Here is a 15,221-nt window from a genome sequence, read left to right on the forward strand (position 1 = left end):
CACACGGACACCCCCCCCCACACACACACACGGCTGCTCCTGCCCGGTCCCGCGGCTGTCGGCTCTGCGGCGGCTGCAGTTCACGTCGGTACCCGCCGCCCAGCCCCGTGCCCCCCGCCCCAACGGGAAATAAAGGCTCTATTTTTCCAGCCCCGGCTCCGGGTGAGGCTCTGCCCGCGGCCCCCCCCCCCCCCCGCCCCCGCGCCCGGACCCCCGTTCCCGGACCCCGGCCGGGGACTCCCGGCTTCTTCCCCCGCCCCCGGACTACAACTCCCATCGCCCCCCGCGACGGACGCGCCCTGACGTCACGCCGCCCGGCTCACGTGAGGCGGTGCGTCCCAAGAGGGGGACGAAACCCCTGCGGGGCGGGGCGCAGCTGATTGGCAAATGCCGCTGCCTGTGGCCGGCGGGCTGGGAGCGGAAGGAGTGGGCGGATCCGGAAGTGGAACGGGTAAAGGCGGAAGTGAGGGCCGGGGCCTGTGAGACTCACCTGCGGCGGGGGGAGCGGCGCTCCGGGCGGTGAGTGGGGCCGGGGCTGGCGGGGCCCGCTCGTTCCGCTCCGTCGCGGCGGCGGGGCTGGCTGTGGCGCGGCCCGCGGGGGCCGTGGGCAGGCGGTGCCCCGCGTGGCTCGGTGCCGAGCCTTGCCCCGGGCGGTGCCTGGCCTGGGGGCTCGGCTCTGCCGGGCCCGTGCGCCTCAGACCCGGCTCCCCTGGAGCCCGGCCGGTGGGAAGCGGAGCGGGAGGTCGGGGGCGCCGCTCTGCCGGGCAGGGCGAGGCCGCCGCGTCCCGGTTGCGTGAGCTGGGGTCTGGGGCGACCGGGCGCCGCCGCCAACGGGGCGAGGGGCTCCGGCCTGCGAGGCTGTCCGAGCTCAACCTCCCCTCGGCGGGTTCTGGGCGAGCCGGTCCCGCTGGGTGTCCTGGCGAGGCGGGAGAGCGGCGCTGCCGTGGTGCCCCGGCCCTTGTGGAGTGCGGCGCTGGCCTCGTAGGGAGCTGTAACCCGGGAAGGGAGCTGTGCTCATCGGAAAGATCAACACGCCAAAGGTGATGGCCTCAGACTCGAGGGGAATGTCGTGTCTGCGTCGTGTGTTCTCAGGTTTGGCACTCCTTCCTGCTGGTTTTCTTCCCAAGTAGGAAAGGCTCGCTCAGCAGCGAGTCCAGGTGCCTGCTGTTGGTACGCTGGGTCTGCCTGGCTGCTGTTTCCCAACTCCTTTGTCTCTCTTGTAGTGATGACTGTGAAAGTTAAATGGAATTTGGGGAAGGTGTGGTACCCGTACGGATAGAAGTGATACAGTATTTTGTGGTAGCTAGTCAGCTGCTGAGGTGGGAACAGAAACTCTAGAAGCCTGAGAGTCTGGCCAGGTTCCTGAGTAGAGAACTACCTAAATGAAGGATGTGACTTTATCTGCTGAAAATAGGTTCTAGGGGAATGGAGACTATTCTGGATTGCTGCTGGGGACAAACACAGCCCCTGTGCCCCCCACCCAAGGGTGTTTGTGAAGCAGAATACATGGTGCTGCTGGCTCTTGAATGAGACACAAAGTCTGCAAGAAAGTTTTGTAGTTTGTCGGGAAGGAAACCCAGATGCGCTCAGATGCGAGGCCATCCTCGGATGTTCGGCGCAGCGGGAGAGACTGCCGCGTGTAAGCTGAGAGCATAGTTGGTATGTGATCCTGCGAAGGCTGTAGTGCAGCCGTAAGCGTGAGCAACAGGCTTGTAGCGCTAACTCCTGTGAAGGCCGCTCGAACTTGTATTCCTGGTAATGCTCAAGGTGCTGCTAGAACTTGTGGGAGCTGGGGGGGGCCCTGACAGTCGCAGTTGTTCTCTGCTAACTGTGACTCCTCACTGTAAACTGGTTTGCCAGTGAGACTAAACACAGTGTTGACCCGATCTCGGCTGACCTTTAGCTTGTTGCTTTTGTACGTGGCTGTCGGAGTTCTGACCTTGACTGTTTCCAAGCATGTAAGGAAATCGGAGGGAAGAGAGTGCGCTGTGGTACTATTTTAAGTCTTATGTGGAACAACTTGCATCTACTATTCTTAGCTTTTTGTGTGGTGGGTCAACACATATTTGAGCTGCCCTGCTTATAGCATGACATCAATTCTGCTCTGCACCAAGTTAGGACACCTGAGCTGACTCTGAAGCATGGTCGAGACCAAAAAAAGAAAGATACTTGTGATTCATATTGGCTTGACGTGCCACGTTGTCTGAGTGAACTTTCTTGGAATATCCTATTAATATTGACTACTGCCTTGACTCTAAAATTTTACCTTTTTTTCAGCTTAACTGGATAATAAGGTGAAAGAACTGTGACTGAAAAGGATGAATAATTCAGAATAGCGTGTGTAGGCAGCTACAGGACAATGCTGGTCTTAACACATTCTTGGAGTGAGGACAGCAGGTAAAGCACAAGTCTGTATAGACCTGTAAGGTTAAGAAAAGCAATGCTTCGTAACTGGGTCTCAGTGCTGAAATTATCTCGGACTTCTCTTGAGTCTCAACAGTACGCCCGAACAGTCTACTACTTTCATAGCAAAAAATCTACCTCTAGAGGCAATCTTTCCCTCTAAGATACTATAGGCTAATTTAGATGACATTTGTTTTAAGATAGTGCCAGGTGGTGCAGGTCCCTCGAGGCTGTTTAAGTAGGTGCTGATACCCCTTCAGGTGAGGGAGCAACAGAGGCAGGATGAAATGGGACTCCTGAAGAAGGATCTGAGTTACTAGAGAGCAGTAAGGGGAAGGCCACCTTGATGTGTGGATATGAATATAGTAGAAATAAAAATCTGTTTAGTTTTATGATGAACAGGGTTGGGTTTAGGTCCCTTCACTTTACTAGTGAAACCAATAATGGATTGGGCAGTGTCTGAAACAAAACTGGTAATGTATTCGTACTTTGTGTGCTTGGCCAAACTTAATTGTTGTGATAAGAACTGGAATTATCTCCATCACAGCAAAGCTGCTCTGCATCTGAAGAGGGACCAGGTCTAGAATTGCTCTAGTCCCTGCTACTCATCAGCTCCTGATCCTAACTTCTTAAACTGCCGCGTGTTTAGCGGATAGGTGGTAATGGCATCTCCCTGGAAAGGGAGGGGGAAAGAATGCCAAGTACTCTCAGACACAGGAAATGAAATGGGAATGCTTCTAATGAAGTGGGTGTAGCCCAAAGTATTTCGGTCAGCATACTTAAAAGCGGTAGAATGTAGAAATGGCAGTGTCAGCTGTTTTCTTCCCTTGGGGTATGAAGTTTGAAGTCCTCTTATGCAAGTTCTGTTAAGTTGTCAAAGTAACACTATGAAAACACTCCAAATGCTAGCCAGAAATAATGAACCTTCCTGGAAGTGACAGTATTGGAGAGGAAGAATATAAAGCTTCATCTGAATCCTAAAAGGAACTCTTTCCTCCCCTGCAGCATAGGAATGAGCTGCTGGAGCAGTTCTACATAAACAGATAAGAAAATGGCTGGGTTTTGTGTTTGCTTTCATTTGGTAGAGCTCCAAATAGGGAGCTGCTAGAGGCGAGAGATCTTTGTGCAGTCTGGAAAAGGTACTATGAAGGTCACTGACTCTTTTTGCAGTGAAGATGGCAATTTTCTGCTTTGCATTGTTAACGATCTTGCCTTCTTGTTCAGACTAGTAGGTGCCTTCTAAGGGCACACATTGCTGGACTCCTGGTCAGAATGAAGCTGAGCCTTTTGAAGGTGTGCTGAGTAGTGGGCAATATCAAGAACAGGAGGTAGAAGAACCTTGCCTGGAGAATTAAAAACTTGATGCTTTTGTTCAATTTGTAGTTGGTCCAGACTGCACTCATGAATTGTTCCTTCAACCTGGCTGTGCTTCATCTTCTGTGAAATAGGACTAAGTTCCTGCAGTGTCATGGATAACTAAAAGTAGGTAAGACCTCCAAGAGGGGGTTAACGTGGGAATATGGAGGCTTTGCTCACTACAAATAGTGAAACGCTTGTGTAAAATGCGGTGATGTGAAACTCTTCCACAAAAGTCTTATGCTGCGATTCCTGCCTTCTCGTGCCACTTCTCATTCCACTCTTTTTAAAGTAATCTTTGCAAGTGTATTGTCTCTATAGCTTAGCTGAGTAGAGCTTGACCAAAGCAGCGCTGGCTAGAGTGTGAGCCCTAGCATTATCCCTGTTGCTCTCCTGACACCCGAGGAGCAGGCAGAAGCACTACACCTCAGCCTGCCCTTGCTGTGTGTTTCTCTGTTCAGCTATGGTGATCTAATAGGACACTAACTGCAGTTTTAAAAGCAATTAGTCATGTTATTCTGCAGAATTAAAACCCCCACTGGATTAGGCATGAAACTTCCTTGTGCAGCCAGTGTGACCAACATGGTAATAACCGTTGTTGCTGATACGTAGTCAACTGTCTGTGAGTATTAAAAACCTGTAGCTCCAAGGTAGCGTCAGTAAGTGCAATGTCTCTCTACCTCCTGAGGCGTTTTCAAGAATTCCTGGTAACAGATAACCACTTAAGCCTAGGAAACCCTTCTGAGGGGATGTGTGTGGGGTTAAACTGGCTAGAAGAAGGCTTGAGGGAACTTGGTAACTGCCTTTGACTGAAGTACCGCACTTCTTGACTTAGTCATGTGGACTGTGATCTTTGCCTCATCTTCCAAAGAGTCAGATCAGCTTTGCAGGATGCATGGGTGTTCCTGGCTTCCTAGTTTACTAACAATTTTAGAGCTGACTTGCCTAGTTCAAGCAGATGACATCTAGCGAATGAGACTTAGTCTCAAGCTGAGCAGCAGCTTTCTGTATATGACAATGTTCTGAGTTGATCTGAACTTCAGACGATCCTGTCCAAGTGCAGCACTCGCCTGTTCAGAGCAGATCTTCAGTTTGGCCGCTTGCGCTCACCCTGAGCAGCTGCCTGTCAGTGGGGCCTCGTGCACGAGGCCCTGAAGTAACACAAACATGGCCTTCATCACGATGTCTTCTTGGGTTTGTCTTGCCTTACAGGCTTTGTTAATCTAGCTTTAGACATGACTGAAGGAAGATGGCTCCATTTCACTGTCCTTGGCGATGGTCCTTCACAAGACCAGGCTTATGGAGTGATGGAAAAGTCTCTTCTGTCGGCTTGGCCCTGGGTTGCCTAGCTGGGGGTAGCTGCATGTTGTACTGTCCTGCTAGCTCAGCTGCACATAGCATCTGTGCTGGATTGAGTGGTAACTGCAGGGTAGTGGCCTTGAAATCTCTGATAGAGTTGTTTTTGAAAAGCTGCTTTGAAAAACAGCCGGCTGCTGGGGCTGCTTTGGAGGCCACGGCTCTGCAGATGTCAGGAAACAGATGCGTGTATTAAAAGCATGAAAAGGAGCTGGTATTACAGATTCTACTATACTTGTTCAGGACTGTAGCTACCAACAAAAAGTAATTTGACTTTTTGCCGATGTAAATCCTATTAACCTCTAAATTAAACTGAGTGTGCCCAAGTCTATGGGAGACTTGGGCATGAGACTACAGAGAAGTTGTGACTTTAACTCATGATCGTGTAACAGCCATAAGAATACTTCTGAAACTGCTGCTTAGGCTGATTTAGGTCTATGGACCTACATTTTAAGGCTGTGACACGGCTCCTGACAATTGCAATGACTAGTTCCCCAATTTAGAGCTGTTACTGAAGCTCTGGATTATAGCCTTACTGATCAAGAGACTGTGTTCTTTGTTTGCGGAGGGAAGTGCATGTTGTCTGTAGAAAGATGAAGTATTAAAACTGAGACTTTATGGGGCTGAGGTCTGTTCTTCAAGTCTGTGTCCCGGTTCATCTCATCGGTAAGAGCTGGATCTGTTATTCCCTCCCCTGCAGGGTGGACCCTACAGCAGTGAGGCTTTTGAAGTTTGTACTTTCTAATCATATGAATGTGTTGGAAAATCAGGTTGGTGCTTCATGCTAAGCTAATCTGGGCTAGCGGAGCCTGTGTGGTGTTCTGGTGGGTCCCACGCTTGCTGCTGGTCCTGCTCGTGGAAGTTGCTGGTGAATCTGGGTCCTAAAGCTGACTTCCCAGTTCTGGGTGGGAGCAAGGCAGCACAAGCTTCCTGCTAGTGGTGGCTAGCTGCCCATTCAGTGTTAGGTGAAGCAAAACCGCTCAGTAACTTCAGAGGTTGCTTTGCCAAGAAATTCATGTAATGCTGTCAGCTATTTAACAAGATAAATACTTCACTGGGGCTTTTGTCTTGAGTATTTTGATTCTAAGCCAACGAATCTCCAGTGAAATGGTTTCTTGCATAGCTGAGAGCAGAAGCAGTCCTTGTGAGTAACTAGATTCTTCAGGATTGGGTTTCTAAATATTGTCAGCTTTCAGAGTAGTCCTTGCTACTGGGTGAACCCAGGGCAAAAATATCAGATTCTCTAACTTCTGACACCTTAAACTAGCAGCTTCCCTGTGGTAGGGAGCCTTGTAGAGCAATTCTCGTGCAGGGGTTAATGTGGGGATCTGATAGTAATTGCCTGGTGGAGATTGGGGTTCTCGTACTAGGCTGGTTTGTTTGAAAAGGGCTCTGGTGCTATTCTCAAGCATCTTAGCAGCTCTGCTAGGGGAACTGCCTTGCTCTTGGGTAGGCTGGGAATGCAGCAGTGCTGGCATGTGCTTTCTTGGTTTAGGGTGGTCCGATTCCTGAATTCAATATTCATGGAAGTGTACAAGCCCTACAGCAAATCCTAGGAAGCAGGTGAGGAGTTTAGAGGAGCATAAACTGTGGAAGTGATAGACCTAGAGTTCTTGGTGGTTGGAAAGCATCAGGCATTGAAACTTGGCTTTCATCTCAAAGCAAACAAGAGACTGTTCCAAGAGCTTACAACAAAAAAATGGGTACTTTCTGCCTGTGTGATGCAGAGCTCCTCCATGCGCTTCAGTAAGCAGGAGGCAGGTAGGGTAAGCAAACAAACCAGCGTGTACCTCTTTATGGATCTTGTGACATCACAAGCTGCTGAGTTTCACGAGTTGCAAGAAGCTGGTAGGAAAATTAACACTTGTTAATCTTGATTGCAAGAGTACCCTATCATACCTTTCCTTCTCATCGTCTTGACTTCTTGAATTAGTACAGCAAGGTGCAACTCCAGCCACTTTCATTTGCACAGTATTGCTGTAGTCATTTTGCTCTGACTGACCCATGGCTCAAGTGCCGGTGTTCTGGTGGGGAGGGATGCGTGCCCAATCTGCTCTGCTGGAAGAGGAGATGAACAGCCTCCCTGAGCATCAGAAATGGCTTCATTCAGCTTGGAGCACTCCCTGCTTCTCAAACCAGTATTCACTGATCGGTGTGGGCTGATCTAGCACAGATCCAGGCTGTACAGTTTAGCTGCCTGTTACTTCTGCAATCAGTGGAGTTGTGTTTCTGACAGGAATGTAGAAATCCGCGAAGATGTTGGCATTGGCAAAAAGTGCCAAAGTGATCCTCTGGCATTGGAGAGCGTCTACAGCTTTGGTAGTTGCTCGCTTCAATTATTTGGTGGTTTTGTGAACATCAGCAGAGATGCTGAGCTGGTCGCTCTGATCTTGTGTACGTGCTTAGCCCGAGACCCTTGGTGTGATGGCCGCAGTTAGGGTCACCTGAACAGTGTAAATTCCACCCAAACATCCTAAAGATCTGGCAGCTTCTCAGGTGGACGTGAAGTCATGTAATCTCGCAGCCAAACTTCAAACCATCTTTAGATGATGATCAGGTTCTCCATAATGAAAAGTGGTCACAGGCTCTGGCTGCTTGACTACTTGCTCTGATCAGTAGCTCTCCATGATGAGCTGGGCACACAGACATGCTTGCTTAATTCTGTTTGAGTTCACGTAGCACAACCAGATGGCAAAATGAATATAGATCTGTGAAATATAGGTCACACTAAGACTTGAGGATGTCAACAGGCTCATTTCCTTGTTTTGCTCTGGGAATCACCCCTATCATTTTTCAGGAGATCATAACTCAGTAGAGGCATGATTCACGTGGCATTTAATGTGCAGAATGTTAGTCTGAAACAGTAACAGAGCTTATGTATTGCTGATAGACTGCCCTGGTAAATGAATACAAGGTTAAACGAGCAAAAGCTGTTCCCTTGCAGACTCTGGTTAGAGCAGAAACTCTAAAAGGTGGAACCTTTGTCAGGCTGATAGAGATGTAGAGATGCTGATGCGCCTCTCAAACTGGGTAGTAACCAAGATGCTGTTTCCTCACTGTCCAGCAAAAAAAGTTGCTAACTTGCTTCCTGTCAAGCTTTCTTATCCTGTCGAAACAGCGTTTGTCCTTTCTCGGAAGAGGAGGTGGGGGTCCTGACAGTGTTACTAGCCTTTGCAAGGTCCCAGCTCTGAATTGCAATTTCTTCACTGACTTAATCTGAGATTGAACAGACCACTTGAAGCAATGGCTTCTTCACAGCTCAGGCTACTGAAACATCTTGCTGCACTGCAAAGTTACTCCTCATGGTTTCTTTCCTACCTGCAAGCTTCAGGGAACGGTACTGGCTTAACAACAGGTTTCTGACTTGCTTCCTGATCAGAACAATTTGAGGTTGATGTCTCTGTAGGTCAGAGTGTGCTCAAGTGTTGTTGTGTTTTGAAAGCTGAAGAGGTTCTCTGGCTGATGACACTAATGGGCTGGCCATCCGCATGAGCTTGCAGACTGAAATGGCTGTAGGTTTCCTGTCAAGCTATGGAATTGAATTGAAACTTGACATAATTAAAGCAGCCTCACAGCAGTCACAACTGAGCAGGCTTTGCTCTGGAAGGCAGGTATTTGAAACTCTTCTTTGGAGGCAGGACTAAGCCTTGTTCGCAGGACACACTGCTCCAGTTCAGACCCAGTTTAACTTGCTTTAAGCTTCCTTTGTGGGAATCTGGTATTTTCTGGGTGAATACTGGATGTACTCTGAGCACACCCAGAGTTTCATTGGGGGTACACTCAGAACAGGGAGAAATTGGCTTTTGGGGGATTTTTTTGTAGTTGTCTGTCAACAAGAAGTTTGGGTTATGAGAGTTGAAGGGAAAGTGGCGATACAGAGCAGATGCAATCAGTTGTAGCATTTCTCATTGACAGGAAGTGGGAGTTGTGATGAGAACAGGATATATGCCTAAATCTGTATAACTGTGCACTTTGAAAGTACTCCTGTTCTCTGCTGTGTGCAGTGGAGAAATGGGTTAGGAATGCACTGAGACTTGTGGTTATCTGTGGATGTAAAACAGCTTGTCTTGCTGCCCCTGCCATGGGTTTGTGCTTCTGCACAACTCTAGAGACTGGTTGCTGTTGAATTGAGTGCTGGGGAGATGGGATGGCCGTTGTGATCGTGGGTAATACTACCTGTTAGTGCTGTTCAGCATACCTGGATCTGAACAGTCTTCTCGTAAAGAATGTGGCCAGTAGCCTGATGATCTGGAATGATGTGGGATAAGAGCAATAAAGCAGCTGGAATGGGGTGTGGGAAGCATTACATGTTGCCTCTGCATTTGGATTGAGCTGTCGAGGCTCTCGTTTGGTGGTAAGTACCCGTTTGCAGCAGGGATGGGGAGCAGTTGCTTTCGGTCTCCGAATACACGGTCTGTGCCCAGAGAGTGGCTGCTTCCAAATGACTTGCCTCCCTGTGGCAGGCTGCTTGCGTAGTGATTGGAAGGCCTTCCTCAAGGCTACTCTGAGACACAGCGTGGCTCAGTGTGAGTGCCTCTAAATTGCTAGTCTGAATATAGAAACTCCCTTTGTCCAAATGCCTTGTGATCTGAAGGACTGACATACAGGACTGCTTCCTGTAACGGCTTACGTGGGGCACTTGAGCATCTCTGTGTTGCATTGAGTCTGAAGCTGCTGCCTTGTGAACTTGGGAGAGGAGGAAGGAGCTAAAGGTCAACCTCAGTTACCTCCATGAACCTACTAATTGTTGTTTTAACAGACGAAGCTCTAATAACACCAGTTGGTGTGCTGGCTGTTCTTTACTTGCCTCACCCTAGCAAGGTGTGTGTGACATCTATGCGTAGTGGAAGCATTGGAGGGCTCACTGGTGGGGAGGAGAGGTGCTGTTACCAATATCCCTTCTCCAAGGAGGCTCAGAAGACTTAAGCTCCTACTGAAGGAGCTGCTGACTGACAGAAACTGCCTGATAGTGCTGTGGTACATGCAGTTATAACTTTCCACTGTGGGAAGGAGTCACCACCTGCCTGTGCTGATGGTGGTTGCAGATCAAACCCACCTTATAGAACTGGTATGGCTGGTCCATGAGCCTGTCACTAACTCTGACCTCCTCTTCCAGTTGCAACCTGCCTCCAGGTGGATCCCAGTGCAGAACCTGCAGCATCCTTAACTCTTGGCACCCCTGCACTTAAGCTGCAATGGCAGGTCGAGGTGGAGCTGCTCGACCGAATGGACCAGCCGCTGCAAACAAAATCTGCCAGTTTAAACTTGTTCTCTTGGGAGAGTCGGCAGTGGGGAAGTCCAGCCTTGTTCTGCGCTTCGTGAAGGGGCAGTTCCACGAGTACCAGGAGAGCACAATTGGAGGTGAGTGCCCACTCTGAGTGCCTATGGCTAGAAGCTGCTGGCCTCATTCATGCAGTTTTGGAGTATCAGAAGTATTAATGGCTATTTCAGTCTGGTCTGGGGTTTTTGCTATAGGGTCAAGCAGCTAATGCTTTAACTCTTGGTTTACACCTTGTTTGTTGGTGTGAAGATCAGTGCAGCAGAGAATAATGCTATGGCAACCGTGCGCTCCGCCTCTAAGGCGTCTTTGCTTCCAGTGCTTGAATTTCTGCTTCTAATTAGAACGGAGGCTTTCAACTTGGTGTATAGCCCTTAATTATCTTTTCAGACCATGACCTGGGATTTTGGGGTTGTTTCTAGCCTGATACTGTTAACTACTTCCACAGCTCTTTCAGGTCTAGTAATTCTTTAGCTTGAAATCATTAGCACGGTGTCACCAATCAAAGGTTGGTTGGCGCCCAGGTCTCTGGGCAGTAATATTTGGAGGTGTGTACTGAGAAAAGGCTTGATTTGTCCCTATAGTTAACCATGCAGGGAGTAAGTATAGCTGTAAGTATAGCTTAATGCTCTGCTGCCGAGGTCTGTGCGGGCACTCTGCTGTTCTGCATCCATCTGTATCCAGGGCTGGTTGCCTTTATCCTAGTTGTAATGCGTGGTATTATACTCATTGGAACAAGAAAATAACCGGTTACTAAATTGGGGTGTGCAGTGTAACTGGGCTGACTTCAGTGCTTTGGCAGCGTTGTGCTCTCCAAAACTCATCCCAGCGATGCTGCAGCTGTACTGTGTGATCTGAGAGGAGGCTGGGAAGGGACCGGCAGCGCTGCTGCTCCAGTGCCCGTCTGCTGCCCAGGCTTTCAGGGCCACCTTCCTGTTGGCTGTGTGGTGGCTCTCGGGTTCCCGTGTGCAAGGAGCTTGGTGATACAGCAGAGCTGCAACTTCCACTACAAGCGGCACTGCGCTGGGCTCCGTCTGGGGCTTCTGCTCACTCCCACGCGAAAGCAGAACTGCTCCTGGCTCTTGCTGCAGGGTGTCTCCAGCTGGAGCTAAGGCAAATGTGCACCTTCTCTTTCAGCTGCATTCCTAACACAGACAGTCTGTCTGGATGACACAACGGTGAAGTTTGAAATATGGGATACAGCAGGACAAGAGCGGTATCACAGCCTGGCACCGATGTATTATCGAGGGGCCCAGGCAGCCATTGTTGTCTACGATATCACTAACACAGTGAGTACTGCATAGGGCTTTGGGGAGCTTTTGTTTGCTGGGAGGAGGAGGTGTCTGTGCTTGCAGCTGATGCTGCTCGCTTCCCTGGGAGAGTGTCTGGGTTCAGAGTCCCTGCAGATGCCTGCCTGTAGGTATGGAGTTGCTTGGAAATGCTAACGGCCTCTTCCTCAGCCTTCCAAGGCTGTCTAAGCTGATAAAGAATCCTGCTACAAAGTGCTGTAAAGGCAGAACACTTCTTACAGGAAAGACTTGTTCTAATCATATCTTCACTGTGGATTAATAAGCAGCTGCCCTTCCTGACTGCTGCCTCCTGTTTGCTTCCAGGACACATTTGTACGAGCCAAGAACTGGGTGAAAGAGCTGCAGAGGCAGGCTAGCCCCAATATTGTAATTGCACTAGCGGGAAACAAGGCAGACCTTGCTACCAAGAGAGCTGTGGACTTCCAGGTGAGTGGGAATGCAGATAGGTTGTTACCTGAACAAGTCAGGAAAGCAGCTTTTTGCTTAAGTGGGGGAGGTGGTGGCTGTGCGCAAAATGCCTCGAGGGCGAGTGGAAGTCAAGATTTATGCTGTTGAGGACCCCAGGATGCCACTCAAGGGAACTGTAGCCTGCCTTTCCCGTGCACCCCTTTCACAGCGCTTGTGGCTCTTGGTAACAATTATGATGAATATGGAGAATAAGGCCCATGGAGCACAAGCTCCTGTCCTCAGTCTCTCCTGGTGCCTTACTCATCTGGGGCTGTCTGCAGCAGTGTGTGAAACAGCGTCTTGTAGATAAAGACGTGTGAAGAATCATTCTCAGCTTGTTCTCTACTCTTCCAAGGAGAAGGTCTTATCTCAGACCTCTGTGCAGGATTGCTTGTGGTGCATTACAGTGTCTGTTTCCCAGCTAACCAAAGTACAAGGTGTTGTGCTGCTCGGGACATGCTGTTTATGCTTGGCTCACGTGGCTCACCACCAGTCTGTGCTGCTGTAGCCCAGCTCGGCTGCTGGGACACCAGCCATGTCAGCGGTGTGCGTCTCCCAGCTGTCCCAGCAGGGTCAGGGGACTGGGGGGAATGTCTGGCCTGGGATGCGACGGGGTTTTCTTGGCGTTAAGTTTGCCAGCAAGTGAAGCGTGTGAAGCCTGCTTGGGCCTCCCTTTGGCACAATGCCTTTACCACTCTAATGTGATTGTTTGTAGGATGCACAAACATATGCAGATGACAACAGCTTGCTGTTCATGGAGACGTCGGCAAAGACAGCGATGAATGTGAATGAAATCTTCATGGCAATAGGTAACAGCTTGTGTGCAGAAGGATGGCCGGAGTAGCTCTGATCGCCAGCAGCGCAGCCCGTTGGAAGCCCTGGCTGACACAGGAGCTCCCGTGGTCTGGAGGCTCTTACTGGAGGAGGGGACCAGCTTGTTAACTTTAGTGACCAGTCACTCCCCGAGTGTGCAGAGCCTTTGCCTTGCAAAGCCTGTTCCCTCTTTCCCTTTATCTGGGGTGGTGAGTAAGGAAGAAGCAGGATTGAAGGCAGCCAGAGCTAGGAGTGGGTTTCTTTGCTGTACTCATACTGCTAGCAGTGTCCAGTCCCAAACGCCTGAAGAGGTGAGGGCTTGGGCCAGAGCAGCACCGAGCCCGGCTTGTGGTCTGCAGTGGGGAGGAGGTTGGCCCCTGTAGAGGAGCCTACTAATGTCGTCTTTCTTTCTAGCCAAGAAACTGCCAAAAAATGAACCCCAGAACGCTCCTGGTGGCCCAGGTAGGAATCGGGTGGTTGACCTTCAGGAGAGCAGTCAGCCTAGCAGGAGCCAGTGCTGCAGCAATTGAGCAGCCATTCCCGCCTGACGGAGCCCTCGAATGACGTGACTGGAATCCACGCTAACAATCGCACTTACCGTAGAGCGGCTGCTGCCGGTGGCTGCTGTGATTTCTCCATCCCTTTCTGATCATAGGCTGGAGGGAGTTCTTCCACCTGCACCTTTCTGTACAAATACTAATTCAATTCTAAGTCTTAAGTCACTTTTTTAATATATGAACTTCTGCTCTTCCCTCTTCCTGGTGGTGGTGGATGCATGACCTGGTGTCTGCCCAGCCAGCTCCTCCCTTCCACGGGTGAGGGCCAGCAGCACCCAGGTCCCACAGTACTGTAGTTCACTGTTGGAAACAAAGGGATATTGAGACTAGACAACCTTGTTTAAAATTACCCGTATGTAAAAGCTAAGGCTAATACCAGTACAGTATGCCTAGAACAACCACTAAACTGTAGCATTATAGTGACAAACTCTGGCTTTTCAGCCTCTTATTGACCAAATCAATTATGAGTATTCTGGGGTGGGGCAGAGGGAAGCAAAACTGGTTTCTTCTGTATTTTGTATTGTATGTTTCTTCATGTAACCAATCAGTATCTTGTCAATATAGTACATACAACTAGCTGCCTGTTGTCTTTATTTGTGTTGGACTCTAGCATGCCAACTCTCTTTTTTTTCTATCTCCGGTTCTGTCGTAATGCACTAATCCTGTTGCAACTTTTGCAAAAAATCTTGTATAGAAAATTGTCCTTTTTTTGATGGTTGTGATGCCACTAATGTTGTTAACCCTACTCTAGTGTGAATACACATGGTTTACTGATGTACAGAGGTGGGGTGGGGGAAACCTCAGATAATTTGTCAGTGGAAACAATATGTGTTGCAAAAGCCTGTAATTCCACGCAGTATGAAGGGAGGTATTAAAATGGCTTCTGTTGCCAGACTCTAACTGATGTTGGCTGCTGCCTAGTGCCTAATGCAATGTCTTATGCATACTGGTATTTAAGAGGAACTGTCAACCTAGTCTTCATCACAAACTTCAGTTTTGTGTGATTAAAAAAAAAAATTTTTATAAACCTATCATAATCAACAATGTTCATGTTTCTTAATCAGCTCAAGCCGGAAGGGGAGTGGACCAGAACGGAACAGTTATGTCGGAGGCTGAGATGCGCCGTATTTCTGTAGGGAGAAACGGGGGCTGCTCGCCCTCTGCCCAAGTCAGGGCTGTGCCAGCTGCTCCTGAGGCAGGAACTCCTTATGATGAGGCTGCAGGTGGTTCAGAAAGCTTGTGGGGCACTGTGCAGTGGCGTGCAAGGAAGTTTGAGGGAAATGGTGGGAATGTTTCATTGCTTAAAACTTCTAGGGGAGCTACAACTCAAGTTGGGAAAGGGGGGGGGCAGTAGGCAGAGGAACTCAGCTTGACACCGAACAGGCTTAGGAATATTGTGCTGAAGTATTAATGAGCAAAATGCCTCTGTCCCTGGAGGATGGTGGCCTTGAAAGATGCTTCTCTCCTGTGTCACTGCTGTGTGAACTCAGAGATCCTTACACCTGTGGGGGAGACCCGGAGCCAACCTGGAGAACAGACCATCCTCTTGCAGCTCTGCTGCTGCCGTGTGTGTGCTGCTGGGCCAGCACCCTGTGTGCTTGGCAGAGCTTGAAGATTGTGATGTGCTGGTGCTTGAACCTGCTGCTTCTCCTCAGCTGCGTGGCGGGTGCTGAGGCTCTGAGAGGCACAGCTACTGTCAAC

General features: G+C 49.5%; 1 protein-coding gene across 3 annotated transcripts; it reads left to right on the top strand.

Moving 5' to 3' along the window:
* The first annotated feature begins 414 nt into the window (after window positions 1–414).
* On the top strand, window positions 415–14,424 carry RAB5C (RAB5C, member RAS oncogene family). 3 transcript variants are annotated; one of them, XM_075774949.1, is made up of 6 exons: window positions 415–519; window positions 10,232–10,476; window positions 11,531–11,682; window positions 12,007–12,129; window positions 12,866–12,959; window positions 13,378–14,424. In XM_075774949.1, the coding sequence occupies exons 2-6, from the start codon at window positions 10,311–10,313 to the stop codon at window positions 13,491–13,493; spliced, it is 651 nt and encodes a 216-aa protein (XP_075631064.1). In that variant the 5' UTR covers window positions 415–519; window positions 10,232–10,310; the 3' UTR covers window positions 13,494–14,424. The 3 variants fall into 3 exon arrangements, with proteins under 3 accessions (XP_075631064.1, XP_075631066.1, XP_075631065.1); XM_075774951.1 differs by lacking the exon at window positions 415–519 and adding an exon at window positions 2,277–2,397; XM_075774950.1 differs by lacking the exon at window positions 415–519 and adding an exon at window positions 3,792–3,885.
* The last annotated feature ends 797 nt before the right edge of the window (window positions 14,425–15,221 follow it).

Source organism: Balearica regulorum, chromosome 24, assembly GCF_011004875.1.
Source record: "Balearica regulorum gibbericeps isolate bBalReg1 chromosome 24, bBalReg1.pri, whole genome shotgun sequence".
Classification (NCBI taxonomy): Eukaryota; Metazoa; Chordata; class Aves; order Gruiformes; family Gruidae; genus Balearica; species Balearica regulorum.